The sequence below is a fragment of the Salmo trutta genome, chromosome 16 (genome assembly GCF_901001165.1).
Source record: "Salmo trutta chromosome 16, fSalTru1.1, whole genome shotgun sequence".
In the NCBI taxonomy this organism is placed as follows: Eukaryota; Metazoa; Chordata; class Actinopteri; order Salmoniformes; family Salmonidae; genus Salmo; species Salmo trutta.
Window position 1 is genome coordinate 10,801,277 of NC_042972.1, and position 17,583 is coordinate 10,818,859.

Genomic DNA, 17,583 nt, shown 5'->3' on the forward strand with positions numbered 1-17,583 from the left:
TTTAAAAGTCCTGGCATCCTTTCATTGCTTACAGTACTGCAGTACTACAACAAGCAACTCAATCCACTTACCAACACAACCACATGAGAGACAGCTTCAATGGATTTTGGTAAGTCAACTAACACTGCTCATTGCAAGATTTTTCAGATGCTGAAAAATGTGACTATTGCATTGTCAAGGTAGCCTATGTCATGTTTAGTGACAGAGGGTAATATAGTACAGTGAATGGGTAATTGGGTGACTTGACTTGTAGAATGGAACATTTTCTTACAAAGAAAGATCATCCTTGTTGGTGTTTGTTCATCTGTTAAATTAATTTCATTTCTGACAGCTTTTATTATTTATGAGCCATTAAAGAAAATATGCAAAGTTGGCCTGTAGTGTATTGCATAGATAACACTTTAGCAAACTATATCAATATTGACAGATAGGGGCAGATCAGCAAATTACTGGACTTGAAGATCTGCTGCTGTCTTTGTACATATAGTATTTGAATACAGGTATACTGTAGTTTACTATAATGTGTTACCTGTGCAATATACAGGCTTACTTTTGGGGGGGATTCTCCCTGCCTTTAAGGGACTTTTTTCATCACTAATCTTCTGCCATGTTTCACTTGAATTATTGTCATAGGTTCCTCATACCATTTCATCCTGGCCCAAGGCTGTCTTTTACATAGAGATCATATTCAATTCTAATTCCTAAGTCTATGGTCTTTCGCCTATTTCTTTCTGCATTGTCATAGTGTAGACACTATATAAATAATTACATAGAATATGTTATTGTACTTACCTGCAGTATAGCATGATTATTATTCATGTATTCATGGTTATTATTGGCATTGGCCTTGACCGTGACTTTTCCCCGTTGATGTCATCACCCAGAGTTGTACCTGTTCAATGCAACTCTTCCAAAGGAAAGTCATATTGAATTGCATGTGGGCATTCCTTGTCAAGTTACTACATATTTTTGGCGATGAGGATAAAACTTGATCAGTTATGAAACAGTGGAGGTTGTCAGTCAGCTAGCTAGCTTAATGAGCGACGGAGAGCAGCCGCCGCTGGAGGGCAACTTCATCGGTGACAACCAGCAGCACGTGGAAAACGCTAACGAGGATCAAGGACAAGTTGGCGTTATAATGGCAATGTTTGGGACTATCACTGAGTTTGTGGAAGACAACGAGGACTGGGCGGAATATCTGGAAAGGTTTTTTCTTGGCAAATGGAATTAGAGATGAGGCTAAACAGCGCTCTATTCTCTTGAGTGTGTGTGGGGCTAAAACCTACAAGCTCATGAGGAATTTGGCTAAGCCACGGAGACCGGGAGAAATTCCCTTTGTGGATCTAGTTGCTCTCGTTCAGACTCACCACAATCCAAAGCCTTCAGTGATTGTCCAGAGGTTCAAATTGAACTGCCATTCTCAGAAAACAGGTCAGTCTGTTGCTAACTTTGTTGCTGAATTATGTGAGCTCTCTGAACATTGTGAGTTTGGGGCTATGTTAGAGGACATGCTCCGTGACAGATTAGTCTGTGGCATTAATGAGGACAGCATACAGTTTGTTGGAGGAAGCTACACTGACTTTCAAGAGAGCATAGCAACTATCTCAAGGAATGGAGATGGCTGCTAATAATGTCAAAAAATATTCAAAAGGCCAGCAGTGTAAGTTGTGCAGTGCATCAGGTGACAAAAGACATATCAGTGGAATGCTTCAGATGTAGGGGAACACATTATGCAAACAACTGTAAAATCAAGGATACGGTCTGTCACAATTGCAACAAAATGGGACATTTAGCTAAAAAATGCAGGGGTCCAAGGAGCAAGCCAGGGGGTGGGCAGACTGGGCAGGGCAAGTTCACAGCAATTAAGCCACAGTCAGCAGCACACCACCTAGTGAGCACAGTGGAGGGGGAAGAGCATTGTTTCTATCTATGCTATAGTGGAGGTAGATAGAAATCAGATGAGGAGACCATACCATTGCTCGGGGCTCTGGAGGTGGACAACAGCCAGGAAACGAGAGCACTGCTCCTGGCGGTGAAAGGGAAGGGGCCTAGTTTACTAGGGTGTGACTGGCTCACCAAAACTGAACTGGGGTGAGATAAAACACACGAGTGACTGAGGATGTCATTCAAAAGTACCCTGAGATTTTCAAAGATTAACTGGGCACAGTGCAGGGCACTGTAGTTAAGCTGTTCGTGGATCCTCAGGCCGAGCCTCGCTTTTTCAAGCCCAGGACAGTCCGATACGCCATGAAAAAGAAAGTTGAGGATGAGTTGGAGCGGCTGCAGGGAACAAACATCATTACTCTCATTCAGTTCACCCGCTGGGCAGCTCCAATCGTTCCTGTTCTGAAAAGTGATAGCACGGTGCGTATATGTGGGGACTACAAGCTCACCATCAACAGGGCCTCTAAGCTGGATGCTTACCTGCTGCCGGGGGTGGAGGACCTGTTTGCGACGTTTGCTGGAGGCAAGATGTTCTCAGAGCTTGACATGAGTCACACCTACCAACAGCTCCTCCTGGACGAGGACTCGAAAGAGTATGTCACAGTCAACACCCAACACTGAGCTCAGGTCGTACCTGGGCATGGTGAACTACTATGGTAAGTTCCTCCATGAGCTGTCAACAGTGTTGGCTCCACTTTATCAGCTGCTCCACAAAGACTGTAAATGGAAGAGGGGGCCAGCTCAAGAGAAAGCTTTCAAGGAAGTGAAAGCACTACTACAACAAGCACAACTGCTGGTTAATTTTGACCAAGACAAAGACATCATTCTGTCATGTGACGCCTCGCTCTATGGCGTCGGGGCAGGACGCTCTCATCAGATGGAGGATGGGTCAGAGAAACCCATTGGATTCACATCACACACACTGACAAGTGCTGAGAAGGGTTATTCAGAGTTAGACAAGGAAGGTCTGGCCATAGTTTTTGCTGTGAAACGCTTTCATCAATACCTCTACGGTCGTCATTTCACCATAAGCACTGACCACAAACCACTGACCTTTTCAGTGATTCAAGATGCATTCCTTCCATGGCTTTAGCAAGGACACCGTGCTGGGCCCTCACACTGTCAGCTTACCAGTACACTATTGTCTACAGAGCGGGGAAGGACAATGCAAACGCAGACGCGTTCAGCCGTCTCCCGCTACCAGAGATGCCCGCCACAACTGTGGTGCCTCTCGAGACAATTTTCCTAATGGAGAGATTGTCAAACACACCTGTGAACGCCAAACAGATCAAGCAATGGACAGACTGGGATCCTATCCTGGCTCAAGTGCAAAGATTCCTTATGCAGGGCTGGCCTCCTGTAATAGAGGATGATGGACTGAGACCTTATGCCAAGTGCAAAACTGAGCTGAGTGTGCAGGATGGCTGCATACTCTGGGGTTCCAGAGTGGTTGTTCCACTCCCTGGCCATTCACAAGTCATGGATGAGGCCCATGAGGCTCACCCAGGTGCCTCCCGGATGAAATGTTTAGCCAGATCTTACATCTGGTGGCCTAACATAGATCGGGAAATAGAAAACAAGTGAAATCATGCTCTGAGTGCCAGATCAACCAGAAGATGGCGCCACTACATCTGTGGGAGTGGCCTGATCGCCATGGTCCGGGCTGCACATAGACTTTGCAGGCCCTTTCGTGGGCCACATGTTCCTTGTCATGTGGCTGGAGGCTCACATCATGAGCAACATCACAGCGACCACAACCATCAAAAAGATTTGGCAGGTGTTTGCAACCCATGGTCTGCCTGACTTGCAACAACCTTTACCTGTGATTTTTTTTCCATGACTTAATGCGGAAAAACGGAATTTGCCATGTCCGCAGCGCGCTGTTTCAACAGGCCTCAAACGGCTTAGTGGAGCGGGCTGTGCAGACACTGAAAGAGGGGCTCAAAAAGATGACTGGGGGAACCATCACAACTAAACTCTCTCGGTTCTTGTTCCAATACCGCATCACGCCACAAACAACAACAGGACAGGCTCCAGCTGAGGTGTTGATAGGCAGAAAGCCAAAAGCTCACCTGGATCTACTGCGTCCGGACATCAAAGCACGAGTGGAACGGAAGCAGGAGAAACAAAAAGAGAGACATGACCACCACGCGAGGGAGAGACAGTTAAAACCCAATGACACTGTCTACATCCGCAACTTCACAAGCAGCCAACGTTGGTTGCCAGGTACCATTCTGAGTCAGAGTGGCCCAGTCTCCTTTGTGGTCAAACTGACTGATGGTCGAGTCATACGCAGACACCAGGACCACATTCACCTGCGCTATGACAAAGAAAATGCCATGTTTTCAGACGGAACAGCTGCGGGTGGTAGTATACAAGTGGAAACCCCACAGGAAACAGCATCTGAGAAAGAGGTGCATTCAGTGGTTCCTGCAGAGGGTGATGGACTTCCTCTCACAAACACCCAACCCGCTCCTGTGACCTCAGACCCAGCTCCACTGGGACACACCTTACCTGTGTCTCGTAGCACACCAGGAGTACTGCGCAGATCACAGCGTAGTCACAAGCCTCCTGAAAGACCAACTCTGTAGTTGAGACCGAGAGCCTTGTGGTGTTAGTGTTTGTTTGGAACAGCAGACTTAGTAGAAAAGTCATTTTTTGTTTGTTTACATTTACAGTAACACTAGCAGAAGTTCTAAAGTGTTAACATTGATGTGGTTTACTTGTTCATCTTATGTTCTTTTCTCACAGGGGGGATTGAAATTAAGGGGGGAGAAGTGTTATAGTGTAGACACAATATAAATAATTACATGGAGTATAGTAGGATTACTATTCATGTGGCGGTATCACTTTGCTGTGTTTGTTTGTACATGGCTGTACACCTTTTATTAGGTTGAAAGTAAAGGAAAGTCATATTGATTTGCGTGTGGGCATTCCTTGTCAAGTTACTACATGCCTTATGCATGGTGAAAGGCTACAAGTGTTTTTTCTATCCAGTGATCTAAACTACCACTGACAGTGTTTCTGCTATGTTGCTGTCAGGCAAAAATGTGACAAACAAACATTGGGCAAGACAACATCAAACACAGAAACAGACACCCACACTAGAAAACATAAAAGTTGTAATATCAGGAAAAATAGAAAAGCAGGATTTTAAGTAAGGGATAATTCAGTTTCAAATGAAAAATGTTTTATCTATATATGTATTAATTTAATTCTTTCTTGAAGACGTTGGTAAAGTAGATCTCAACTGTGAGAAGAACAACACAGCCCACAAAACCAATGACATCTCAGTGAACAGACTGATAGTCAGGAGAGGCCAGTCCTTCCTGGTCACCTTTGAACTCCATGACCTCTCCAGGCCCACAACAGACTTACTGGAGCTGATGGTGGAGACAGGTGAGCTATCTAGAATAGAAAATAGAATAACTTTATTTATCGCTGCTATTTATTAGGGCTGTTTGTATTAAAAGTTTTACGGACCCAGATTATGCTAGTCCTGGACTAAAACACACTAGGATGGATCTAGGCTAGGGCAGGGAAATCGGCCCTATGTTAGTCCCCTTTGACAAGACAGACACGTGCAGTAATAATGATATTGGAACAAATCCTTGAGTGTGTTGTACATAGCTGAGTTGGGGTCAATTCTATCATATCTAAAGACTGAATTTCACCACTGACAGGATTTGAGATACCTTCACTTCTCCTGTATATGTACTCCTGACATCAACGTTACGCTGTCAGAAAATATTGAATCTTATTGGACAAATACACAGTGTACAAAACATTAGGAACACCTGCTCTTTCCATGATATAGACTGACCAGGTGAATCCTGGTGAAAGCTATGATCCCTTATTGAGGTCACCTGTTAAATCCACTTCAATCAGTGTAGATGAAAGGGAGGAGACAGGTTAAAGAAGGATTTTTAAGCCTTGAGACAACTGAGACATGGATTGTGTATGTGTGTCATTCAGAGGGTGAATGGGCAAGACAATAGATTTAAGTGCCTTTGAACAGGGTATGGTAGTAGGTGCCAAGCGCCCCGGTTTGAGTGTGTCAAGAACTGCAATGCTGCTGGGTTTTTCACACTCAACAGTTTCCCATGTGTTTCAAGAATGGTTCACCACCCAAATGACTTCCAGCTAACTTGGCACAACAGTGAGAAGCATTGGCGTCAACATGGACCAGAATCCCTGAGGAACGCTTTCGACACCATGTAGTGTTCATGCCCCGACGAATTGAGGCTGTTCTGAGGGAAAATGGGGACAACTCAATATTAGGAAGGTGTTCCTAATTTTTTGTACTCCCAGTGTATGGTACATCACTGTTTCTGAAAGTTTTCATCAATTTCATTCCTACTGAACACAACCCACAACATCCTCTGTTCTCCATCCAGGGCCCCAGCCTTCGGAGGCATTGGGGACCAGGTCAGTGTTCGGGCTACCTGAGGGCTGTGGGAAGGGTTCCTCCTGGAAGGTCAAGGTTCACCAGGGCTCAGTGCTCCTGGCGGGCTCAATCAGCCTGGACATCACCAGCCCAGCAGATGCCCCAGTGGGAGAGTACAGCCTGTCTGTAAAGACCAGCGCCACCGCCTCGGTGGGCAGCAGCCTGGGCAAGCTCCTTCTGCTGTTTAATCCCTGGTGCAAAGGTAAACACAATTCAATTCAAAACAACTTTATTATCCCTCATGGGGAATTCTGGGTCAATGAATGAACTTCCTGTGAACGAGATTGGAGAGTATGGTAAGGCATATTTAATACATTATAATGGAGTATAAAGCATTCATAAAAATGTTAACTAGAACTGTGATATATACATTTTTTAATCTGTCACGTTTGTCGTATGATGAAGGAGACCAAGGCGCAGCGTGTGTATCGTTCCACATTTTATTATAACTGTGAAACTATGCAAGACACAAATAAACTACTAAACAAAATAACAAACCGTGACGAAGAGGTGAAACATACACTACCTCAAAATAATCTGCCACAAAACCTAGTGGAAAAAACAACTTAAATATGATCCCCAATTAGAGACAACGATTACCAGCTGCCTCTAATTGGAGATCATCCCCCCCAAAAAAAACATAGAAAAACAGAAACTAGAACCACACAACATATAAAACTTAAACTAGACAAAAAACCCTGTCACGCCCTGACCTACTCTACCATAGAAAATAAAAGCTTTCTATGGTCAGGACGTGACATAATCACATGAAGGAGAACAAATGCTGTGACTGCATCAATACAGCCATGGTAACACACAGTCAATATTTGATACAGTATCCAGAGGGTGTCAAATGCTGTATTCCTGAATGTTCTCATCAGTTTAAAAGCTGGAAATGGCTAACTTTACAGAGATTGTTGTAACCCATGTCGCTGTATGGGTTGGAAAGATGCCTCATAACTGTTTTGGGACATAATAGACACACAGATACAAACAATGGGCCACAACATCCAGAGCCACATTATATGAATGACAGTCTGTGGTTATGAATGCTGATCTCTAATATCAAAGTGGTGGCATTGCTGTTGAAACCATGTGATGAGTTCATTGGTAGCACAGCCTGGTAGCACAGCTTGGTAGCACAGCCTGGTAGCACACCCTGGTAGCACAGGTTGGTAGCACAGCTTGGTAGCACAGCATTTTAGCACAGCTTGGTAGCACAGCCTGGTAGCACAGCTTGGTAGCACAGCATTTTAGCACAGCTTGGTAGCACAGTCTGGTAGCACAGCTTGGTAGTACAGCCTATTAGCACAGCCTGGTAGCACAGTCTGGTAGCACAGCCAATTAGCACAGCCTGGTAGCTCAGCTTGGTAGCACAGCCTGGTAGCACAGCTTGGTAGCACAGCCTTGCAGCACACCCTGGTAGCACAGCCTATTAGCACGGCTTGGTAGTGCAGCCTGGTAGCACAGCCTATTAGCATGGCTTGGTAGCACAACCTGGTAGCACAGCCTTGCAGCACGGCTTGGTAGCGCAGCCTGGTAGCACAGCCTATTAGCACGGCTTGGTAGTGCAGCCTGGTAGCACAGCTTGGTAGCATAGCCTATCAGCAAGGCTTGGCAGCACAGCCTGGTAGCACAGCCTGCTAACATCCTGGTATTAAAGTCTGGTAGCATACTGGTAACACAGCTTGGTAACACTACATTCTAGCATGGGAGACAGTGGTCATAACACAGTAACAGCATGATAACATGTTAAAGTTACTCGCAATTTAAACCTTGTCCAGATACCCTTTCATTTCAGTTTGTATAATAATGTATTTTTTATTTATCCAGTCAAGTCAGTGGAACAAATTCTTATAATTCATGTTTTTAAAACGGCTGTATTTTGTTGCGGGCTGTAGAGGACTGGGTGCATCTACCTGAAGAGGAGGAGAGGCAGGAGTATGTGATGAGAGAACAAGGCCTGGTGTACAAAGGTTCTGACAAATACATCAGCTCTATGGCGTGGAACTTCGGACAGGTACACAGAACAAACAATACAGTATTGTACAGTTGAAAAGTACTACCTAGCTGCTTATAACATATAGGGCTTGTTTCCTGGACACAGCTTAAATATATTCCTCAACTAAAAAGCAAACTCAATGGAGAATCTCCCTCCCAAATTATTTTTACTCTAGAGAAGTCCAGGACTAATCTGTTGTCCAGGAAACCGCCCCCAAGTGTCACACGATATCTTAGTCTACGTGATTGGCTAGAGTCCTGCGTGGCTCCATTGGTAAAGAATGGCTCTTGCAACGCAAGGGTTGTGGGGTTCGATTACCACGGGAGACCAATACGAACACTTATCAACTCAATACTGTAAGTCGCCCTGGATAAGATTAAATTACAAAATTGTAAGTTAGTATAGACAAGACATTTTAGAAATTGTTGCTAGCTAACCTGCCCAAATGTATTGTTTCTCCAGTTTGAAGACGATATAGTGGACATTTGCCTGAAGCTGCTTGATGTGAATCCCAAGTGTCTGAGTGACCCCGCAAAGGACTTCTCTGCTCGTTGCAACCCCATCTATGTCAGTAGGGTGGTCAGTGCCATGGTAAGATTGGAGATCTGACCCACACTAGTAACAGTGACAACATTATTGAACCCCACTAGTAACAGTGAACAGGTTTCCATCCAACCTTTTTATGCGAGTAAAGTACATGTCAGATAAAACATTTCATGACATTTCATGAAAGTGCTGATGGAAAATGTGGCAGTCAACTTTACAAATCTTGACAAAACAAAATGCACAAGACAAGGTGGGATGGTTTTGAGTCAGTAAAATTAACTATGAGAGAAATGTTGGTGGAAATGCTTTTATTCGCAAATATTGATTTAATAACCATCATATCGAAGTAAACTTGGAATCACGCAATGACATCTTGTGTGGTCGTCCCACTATGACTCATCGGGAAAGCATGCCGTTTATTAGGCTACAGATAAATAAATTAATGATGAAGTTCACAGGGTGGTGAATGTGCAAGGTGATGAGCTTGATATTTCTTTCTATTAAATATTGAGGGCCTTATTCTGGTAACATGATCCTCGATGCTTGGCTGCCGTTTGACAAATAAAACATAATCTTATCATTTTGGCTATAGTGCATTCGGAAAGTATTCAGACCTTTGACAATTTCTACATTTTGTTACGTTACAGCTTTATTCTAAAATGTGACCAACCGCCTCGAACTTATGTAGCAAAATGTGATTATTATTCTCTTTTTTTTCATTGGATAAAGGTAGAGACTCAGAGACAGAAAATGGGATATCATACACTGCAGTTGAGGAACAATGGGGAAATAATCTGCTTTGAAACCCCACTTTTGAGAAAATAGAATGTTTTGGTACACCTACTGGAGAGCTCTTCTTTGTCTACATCCATTCAGCATCGTTCACACCCTCATAACCCTTAGCCCTGTTCATCTCTTTAAGGATTCATATGTGAGGCCATGTGGTAAACACACGCTATATCAAATAAAATCTATGTTTATTTGTCACATGCACAGGATACAGAAGGTGTAAACAGTATAGTTATAGTACTTGCGTACTTGCACAGTAGCAATATCAGAAACATAAATATATTTTATAAATATTTAATTGTTATTGAATCTGCAGGTAGCTAAAGCTAACAAACTAGGTTCAATGTTTGCTAGCTAAAAATAGGCTATAACTAGCAATGCAAATGGTTTTCTGATTCAAATAAAATTACTGTGCAGATCATATACGTAACGTTTCTAGCGAGCCAGCAAGCTAACGTTTAGTAGCTAACTAACAGTATGCTTTAACTTGCAATGAAAACAACTTTCTGACAAAATTAGAAAAGTATATCTGGGAAATGTAGCTAGACTCGTACCCGTATACATGGATGAACGCTTCACGGCAGACTGGAAACATTTAACTCAGATTTGTTTTAAGCTACTTCTTGTTTGGACAGATTTGTGTCAAGTCACTCCAGTTCACACTGACTGTGGCGTATGCAGCAAGTAGCCCATCACTTTTCCTACTGTTCTGTCGATAGCGCCTGATACGTTTAGGACATCAATGTTGTTGAGAAAAGTAGCAAAACCTTTGTAGTTCTCAATGGCTAACATTATATCTATCAAAAACGGCGCAGTAGAAATGACTGTCAACACATTCTGAACAGCTCATGTTATAGACAGAAGCATGCTACATGGCAGACCAATCCAAACGCATCTCCCGGCAGGTCCAGCCCATACATTATCTCAGCCAATCATGGCTAGCGGGAAGGTTCCTGCCTTTTTCCATGACTAAACCAACTAGGCTCGTAATTTAACAATTTTATTCGTAATATTCGCATGAAAATCTGTCGCCATTTGGATGGAAAACATTGTTGTAACATTGACAACATTATTGAACCCCACTAGTAACAGTGACATTAATGAACCCCACGAGTAACCGTGACAACATTATTGAACCAAAGTAGTAAGTGACAACATTATTAAACCCATCTAGTAACAGTGACAACATTATTGAACCCCACTACTAACAGTGACATTATTGAACCCCACTAGTAACAGTGACATTATTAAACCCATCTAGTAACCGTGACAACATTATTGAACCCCACTACTAACAGGGACATTATTAAACCCATCTAGTAACCGTGACAACATTATTAAACTCATCTAGTAACCGTGACAACATTATTGAACCCCACTAGTAACAGTGACATTCTTTAAATTATTACATTTACATTTAAGTCATTTAGCAGACGCTCTTATCCAGAGCGACTTACAAATTGGTGCATTCACCTTATGATATCCAGTGGAACAACCACTTTACAATAGTGCATCTAAATCTTTTAAGGGGGGGGTTAGAAGGATTACTTTATCCTATCCCAGGTATTCCTTAAAGAGGTGGGGTTTCAGGTGTCTCCGGAAGGTGGTGATTGACTCCGCTGTCCTGGCGTCGTGAGGGAGCTTGTTCCACCATTGGGGTGCCAGAGCAGCGAACAGTTTGGACTGGGCTGAGCGGGAACTGTACTTCCTCAGAGGTAGGGATGCGAGCAGGCCAGAGGTGGATGAACGCAGTGCCCTTGTTTGAGTGTAGGGCCTGATCAGAGCCTGAAGGTACGGAGGTGCCGTTCCCCTCACAGCTCCGTAGGCAAGCACGATGGTCTTGTAGCGGATGCGAGCTTCAACTGGAAGCCAGTGGAGAGAGCGGAGGAGCGGGGTGACGTGAGAGAACTTGGGAAGGTTGAACACCAGACGGGCTGCGGTGTTCTGGATGAGTTGTAGGGGTTTAATGGCACAGGCAGGGAGCCCAGCCAACAGCGAGTTGCAGTAATCCAGACGGGAGATGACAAGTGCCTGGATTAGGACCTGCGCCGCTTCCTGTGTGAGGCAGGGTCGTACTCTGCGAATGTTGTAGAGCATGAACCTACAGGATCGGGTCACCGCCTTGATGTTAGTTGAGAACGACAGGGTGTTGTCCAGGGTCACGCCAAGGTTCTTAGCACTCTGGGAGGAGGACACAATGGAGTTGATCATAAGCTCATAGTTCTGTATAAACAACACAAGAAAATACATTGGTTCATTTCTGGAACATCATCTGGCCCTGTTCACTATAAATGGTTCCAGTGCCACTAATTAAGGTGTTGTTACACATATAGGACTGGTTTCCTGGACCCAGATTAAATCTAGTTCTGGACTAAAAATAACTTTCCACACTGAACATGCTTTTTAGTCCAAGGCTATGCTCAATCTAGATCCAGGAAAGCAACTACATTTTAGATTGTGTTTTTGTACTTTCACTCAGCCAAATGACAGTTTTGAAATGTAATTTTAACATTATTGTCCTTGCCCAGATCAACGCTAACGATGACAGAGGTGTCCTGATGGGGCGGTGGGATGGTCAATACGATGGTGGCATGTCCCCTACTCACTGGAACGGTAGTGTGGAGGTACTAAGGAGGTGGCTCAAAAATGGCAGCAATCCAGTCAAGTATGGCCAGTGTTGGGTGTTCGCCGCTGTAATGTGCACAGGTAGGCTATCACTGTCCAATCTCTCTTCAATTATTATTTTAGTCAATCAATCAATACGTTATTTAAATAGAACTGACTATTGCATGCGCTCAGACCCAGGGCTGTGATTGGTTTTTGAGAGGGATGGCAAGATTACCCACCACCTCTGATCAGAGGAGAGAGGCTGCATGTCAATGCCTTGGATGTGCTTATTTTAGTTAACCAGTATTCTTTGAATGTGTTGTTTTAGTTAACCAGTATGCCTGAAATGTATTTCCTTGTCAGTACTGAGGTGTTTGGGAATCCCATGTCGAGTGGTTTCCAATTTTCAGTCAGCCCACGACACCGACAAAAACCTGACAATTGACGACTTCTTCTCCGACTATGGAGTCAGACCCAAACAGAGCCCTGACAGTGTATGGTAAGTGCAACATGAGGTCGTTGTGGCTACAGTATGAAGAGTGATGCCAATAGCATGAAGTTTTGAAGACTGGTGTTTCTGCTCAGGAATTACCATGTGTGGGTGGAGGCCTGGATGAGACGGCCCGATCTCTCAGCAGGCTCCTTATACGATGGCTGGCAGGTTGTGGACCCCACCCCCCAGGAGAAAAGCACTGGTACGGTCCAACTTCCATCTCATCTCACACCATCTTACATAATAACACACTTCTGGAGGTTGTCTGTACTGTATGTTGTGCTATTGTGCAGATGGTTCTGAGTTCGTGTCCTGGGTCTGGGAGACATGAAGGGAACTCCCTGTTATACGCTCATGTTGTTTTCTCTTCCCCTCCCGCAGATGTTTACTGCTGCGGCCCTGCTCCAGTCAAGGCAATACTGCAGGGTCACGTTGACCTCAAATACGATGTGCCCTTTGTCTTCGCCGAAGTCAACGCCGACCGTGTAACCTGGATGGTGTTCGCTGACGGCTCCAAGAAAAATATATTCACGGACAGTGTGTCCGTAGGCCAGAACATCAGCACCAAGGCAGTGGGCAGCGACAAGAGAGTGGACATCACGGCCAACTATAAACATGCAGAGGGTTGGTATTGAATGAACCGAGAGTCTGACTATATCAAGATTGAACTGTTATCAGTTGATTTCGGAACTAATGCAGCGTTACAAGGGTTATGCCTATCATAAGGGTATAAACTTTTTATATATTTGAGAACTATGGTTGGTCTGGGAAATAGTTCTGTACCTTTTTAAGAGATGATTCAGAATGGTGCTGTGTCCACCTTTCACAATAATTCTCCAAGGTGAGTGAGAGCAACTGCTTGAGTCACCAGGTACTCGTCCAAAATCTCACACATTTCAAACAGGCACAGAAAAGGAGAGAGCTGTGTACAATCAAGCTGTGAAAAGAGTCAACATACCTGAAGAGAATTCAAACGGGATCCATGACGGCAAACCTGGCGTTTCCATGAAGATCGTGGAGCTGACCAAGCCGGTCAGTGGCAAAGACATCGACCTCAAGCTTATACTGAACAGCAACGACAGTGAGACTCGGACACTAGTGATCAATGTCAACGTTCAGGCCATGAGATACACCGGGATCCCATCCTCCCAGATACAGACCGAATTGAAAGAACTGAAGCTCCTTCCCAACCAAGGTAGAGTGAAAATGTTCCAAACTCTTTCCGTGAGTAGGCCTACAAGGTTTAACTAACACAGTCGTGCACACAGGGAGGCATTTACATCACAGAACAAAGGGAACTGAAACACTTAACAAAACCAAGAGCACATTGCAGCTATTCACCTTCATAATTCTTTGTCAACATCCTTGGTATGACGCACATATCAATCTCAATGATTGATTTCGACAAAAACGTGGTGTGTTTCAGGAGTGCATATAGTTAGAATTTAACTGGTCAATTTAACAAAGCTGTAAAGTCTCATGTATAGCTGCCATAGAGTTGTAGCAAATCGACTTACTAACTCTTATTGCTGTCAGGTTGCTAACGTTGTACTGAGGACACACCAGAATGTTAGGGTTGCTAATGTGGTACTGAGGACGCTACAGAATGTTAGGGTTGCTAACGTTGTACTGAGGATGCTACAGAATGTTAGGGTTGCTAACGTTGTACTGAGGATGCTACAGAATGTTTGGGTTGCTAACGTTGTACTGAGGATGCTACAGAATGTTAGGGTTGCTAACGTTGTACTGAGGACGCTACAGAATGTTAGGGTTGCTAACGTTGTACTGAGGACACAACAGAATATTAACGTTTGTGATACCTTGACAATCAAATGCATTGTCTCTGTTGGCAGATCTGACTATACCCATCCACATCCCCTTCTCTGTGTACGGAGAGAAAATGCGGGAGAGCAACAGCATCAAGGTTTCGGCTGTGGTCACAGACAATGACAAGAGTGAGGCAGTGTACATCACAGAGAAAGACCTTGTGCCAGAGAGCCCTTCTCTCACCATCAAAGTGAGTACTGCATATTCCCAACATTGTCATTTCGCAGTCTGTCAGATCCTTAAGCCACTCCAATAACCCACTTAGAACAGCTCAACTTTCTCTGAGTGACATTCATTGGGGTCATTAGTGAACAAGCCACGAGGGTCTTTACATACTCTTGGGTTACCATTTTAGTTTATAGGTGGCAAACACACTAGTAGCGAGAATAGCAATTTGCAAGGACAATAACGGTTGGCCTGTGAATAAACGTGTTGTGAAGATGAAAATCTAAAGTGTTAGACTGTCATCTGAACAGTTGATCTATTTAATACAACGTTAATATCAGTAACAGCCATTAAACTGGAGATGGGGTTTATTCAGTGTGATAGTTCCAATATAATATACTATTTAGCAAATGCTTTTCTTCGAATGTGTGCTCTCTTTTAGGCCATTGGATCTGAATTGCAGTATAGTGAAATGACGGCAGAGGTTGTGTTTGAGAACCCTCTATCCGAAGGTCTGAGAAACTGCTTCATAACAGTGACCGGCAGTGGCTTGCTGACTGAAGCAATGGAAGTCAGGTAGGTCTTTGTGACATTTCTCTGATGTCTTTACAAGCAAGGTTTCAGTTTGTCATAAAACCTGAATCCATCCCACTGTGCAAAAACTGGTTGAATCAACATTGTTTCCATGTAATTTCAACCCAAAACAATCAGTGTGATGATGTTAAATCAACATGGAAAACTGATTGGATGTGCAAAAAGTAAACTTTTAACCTTTTTTGTTTATTTCTAATTCACATTAGGTGATAAATCAAGCAAATGTAAATCAGAACTAGACGTTGAACTGACATCTGTGCCCAGTGAAATGTGTCCAGATTTGAATCCTGGATGTGGACCCAGTTTTTGCCAAGTGGGATGGATTCAGGTTTTATGACAAACCGAAACTTTGCTTGTCAAGTTGACAATTTAGCTCTTAATCTCAGAAACCCAGGTAATTGTGTAAGATGCTTGATTAGGTTCTGGGGGAAAATGTTTGACAAAAGATACTAATGAGACTAGCAAAGTCACCAGTCCCCTAAACAGAAACTCTCAGCCAAGCCCCCCTTCTGAAAACTTCCAGCTTGAAATCATTGTCTGAAATCATTGCTTGAAATCCCCTCCCACACGTTCAGCACCACCTCCACCCAGTCCTGATATGTCCAGATATCTGGTGAGGAAACCAAAGCACCAGAACTACGGTTCCTTGTTAGTTGTGGCATCACAGTCTTTTGACAGATGATTCAATACAATTTATGTTACGTTTTCTGTCCTCAAGAGATTATTTAGCTCTTGGCTAAACTAGAAAGTACATGCATTCATGGGCTGTTCATGTGGTTAAAGCTTAGAGTTTTTCCATCTGAAATATTTGACACTACCTTATGTGTTGAAGTTTAGAGATCTAAAGCTGCCTTGAGGTATAATGTTTTTCACGTGTCTCCTCAGAATGCCTTTGCTAAAACAAGGGCAACGACTACGTGTGAAGATGCCCTTTACTCCATACAGACCCGGTCCTAAGAAGCTAGTGGCCGGCTTCAACTGTGATCAATTCAGGGACATTAAGGCAAGCTGCAATGTGTACATCAAACCCGTCACCGGTGTTGTCCCCCCACTGCGTAGATAGTAAAGCCCTCGTGAGAATAACTCTAATAACTCAAATAAGTTCTGCAATTTATACCGTATTTTCCTGTTATATCCTATATCAGCCTTTCTTAAATTATGGGTCGCGACCCTGACCTGTTAATGATGGGTCGTGACGTGTCAGAGTAAATGTATAATTTTTTCATATATGTAGCGCGTCAATACTTCACAGGAGAGGGATTTGAACTTAAACTTTTGTTGGTGCTAAAATGCCTTCTGGAACATGTGAACTTTCATGTAACTTAATAACAAATGTGTATGCCATCTGTAAATACGAATAAAATTTTGAAATTACGAGCCTAGTTTGTTTAGCCACTGAAAATGCCAGGAACCTTCCCGCTAGCCATGATTGGCTGAGGTAATGGAAGAGCTGGACATGTCGAGACATGAGTTCGGATTGGTCTGCCATGTAGCACGCTTCTGTCTATAACATGAGCTGGTCAGTATGTGTTGCTATCCACTTTCTAGAGGAGCGAGTTTTGAAATCAGTGGAATGCCCGGTGGAATTACAGTATGATAGCTAACGAGAGGGAGAAAATTCTGCCGTTTGATTGCAGATATGCAGAGGGAGTCGAAAGGATAAAACACAGAAGGCTGTTGTATAAAACACCTGTCTCCAGATTACATCTTCAAACTAAGGGCAACCATGGCATCTGTGACAGAGAGGGAGAAGCGTTCATCCATGTATTTGGGTAAGAGAGTCTATCTAGCTACAGTACTTTCTCCACATTTTGTTACGTTACAGCCTTATTCTAAAACGTATTAAATGGCTTTTTCCCCTAATCAATCTACACATAATACCACATTTACAAATGTATTAAAAATTTAAAAAACTGTAATACCACATTTGCATAAGTATTCAGACCCTTTACGCAGTCCTTTTTTTGAAGCAAGTTTGGCAGTGATTACAGCCTTGAGTCTTCTTGGGTAGAACACTACAAGCTTGGCACACCTGTATTTGGGGAGTTTCTCCCATTCTTCTCTGCAGATCCTCTTAATCTCTGTCAGGTTGGATGGGGAGCGTCACTGCACAGCTATTTTCAGGTCTCTCCAGAGATGTTAGATCGGGTTCAAGTCCAGGCTCTGGCT

General features: G+C 43.5%; 1 protein-coding gene across 1 annotated transcript; it reads left to right on the forward strand.

Moving 5' to 3' along the window:
- Positions 1-16,788, forward strand: LOC115150069 (protein-glutamine gamma-glutamyltransferase 2). Its single transcript, XM_029692975.1, has 13 exons — positions 1-109; positions 5,173-5,343; positions 6,342-6,593; positions 8,293-8,411; positions 8,856-8,984; positions 12,257-12,434; positions 12,699-12,834; positions 12,921-13,030; positions 13,210-13,452; positions 13,733-14,023; positions 14,682-14,845; positions 15,263-15,396; positions 16,300-16,788. The coding sequence occupies exons 1-13, from the start codon at positions 100-102 to the stop codon at positions 16,475-16,477; spliced, it is 2,115 nt and encodes a 704-aa protein (XP_029548835.1). The 5' UTR covers positions 1-99; the 3' UTR covers positions 16,478-16,788.
- The last annotated feature ends 795 nt before the right edge of the window (positions 16,789-17,583 follow it).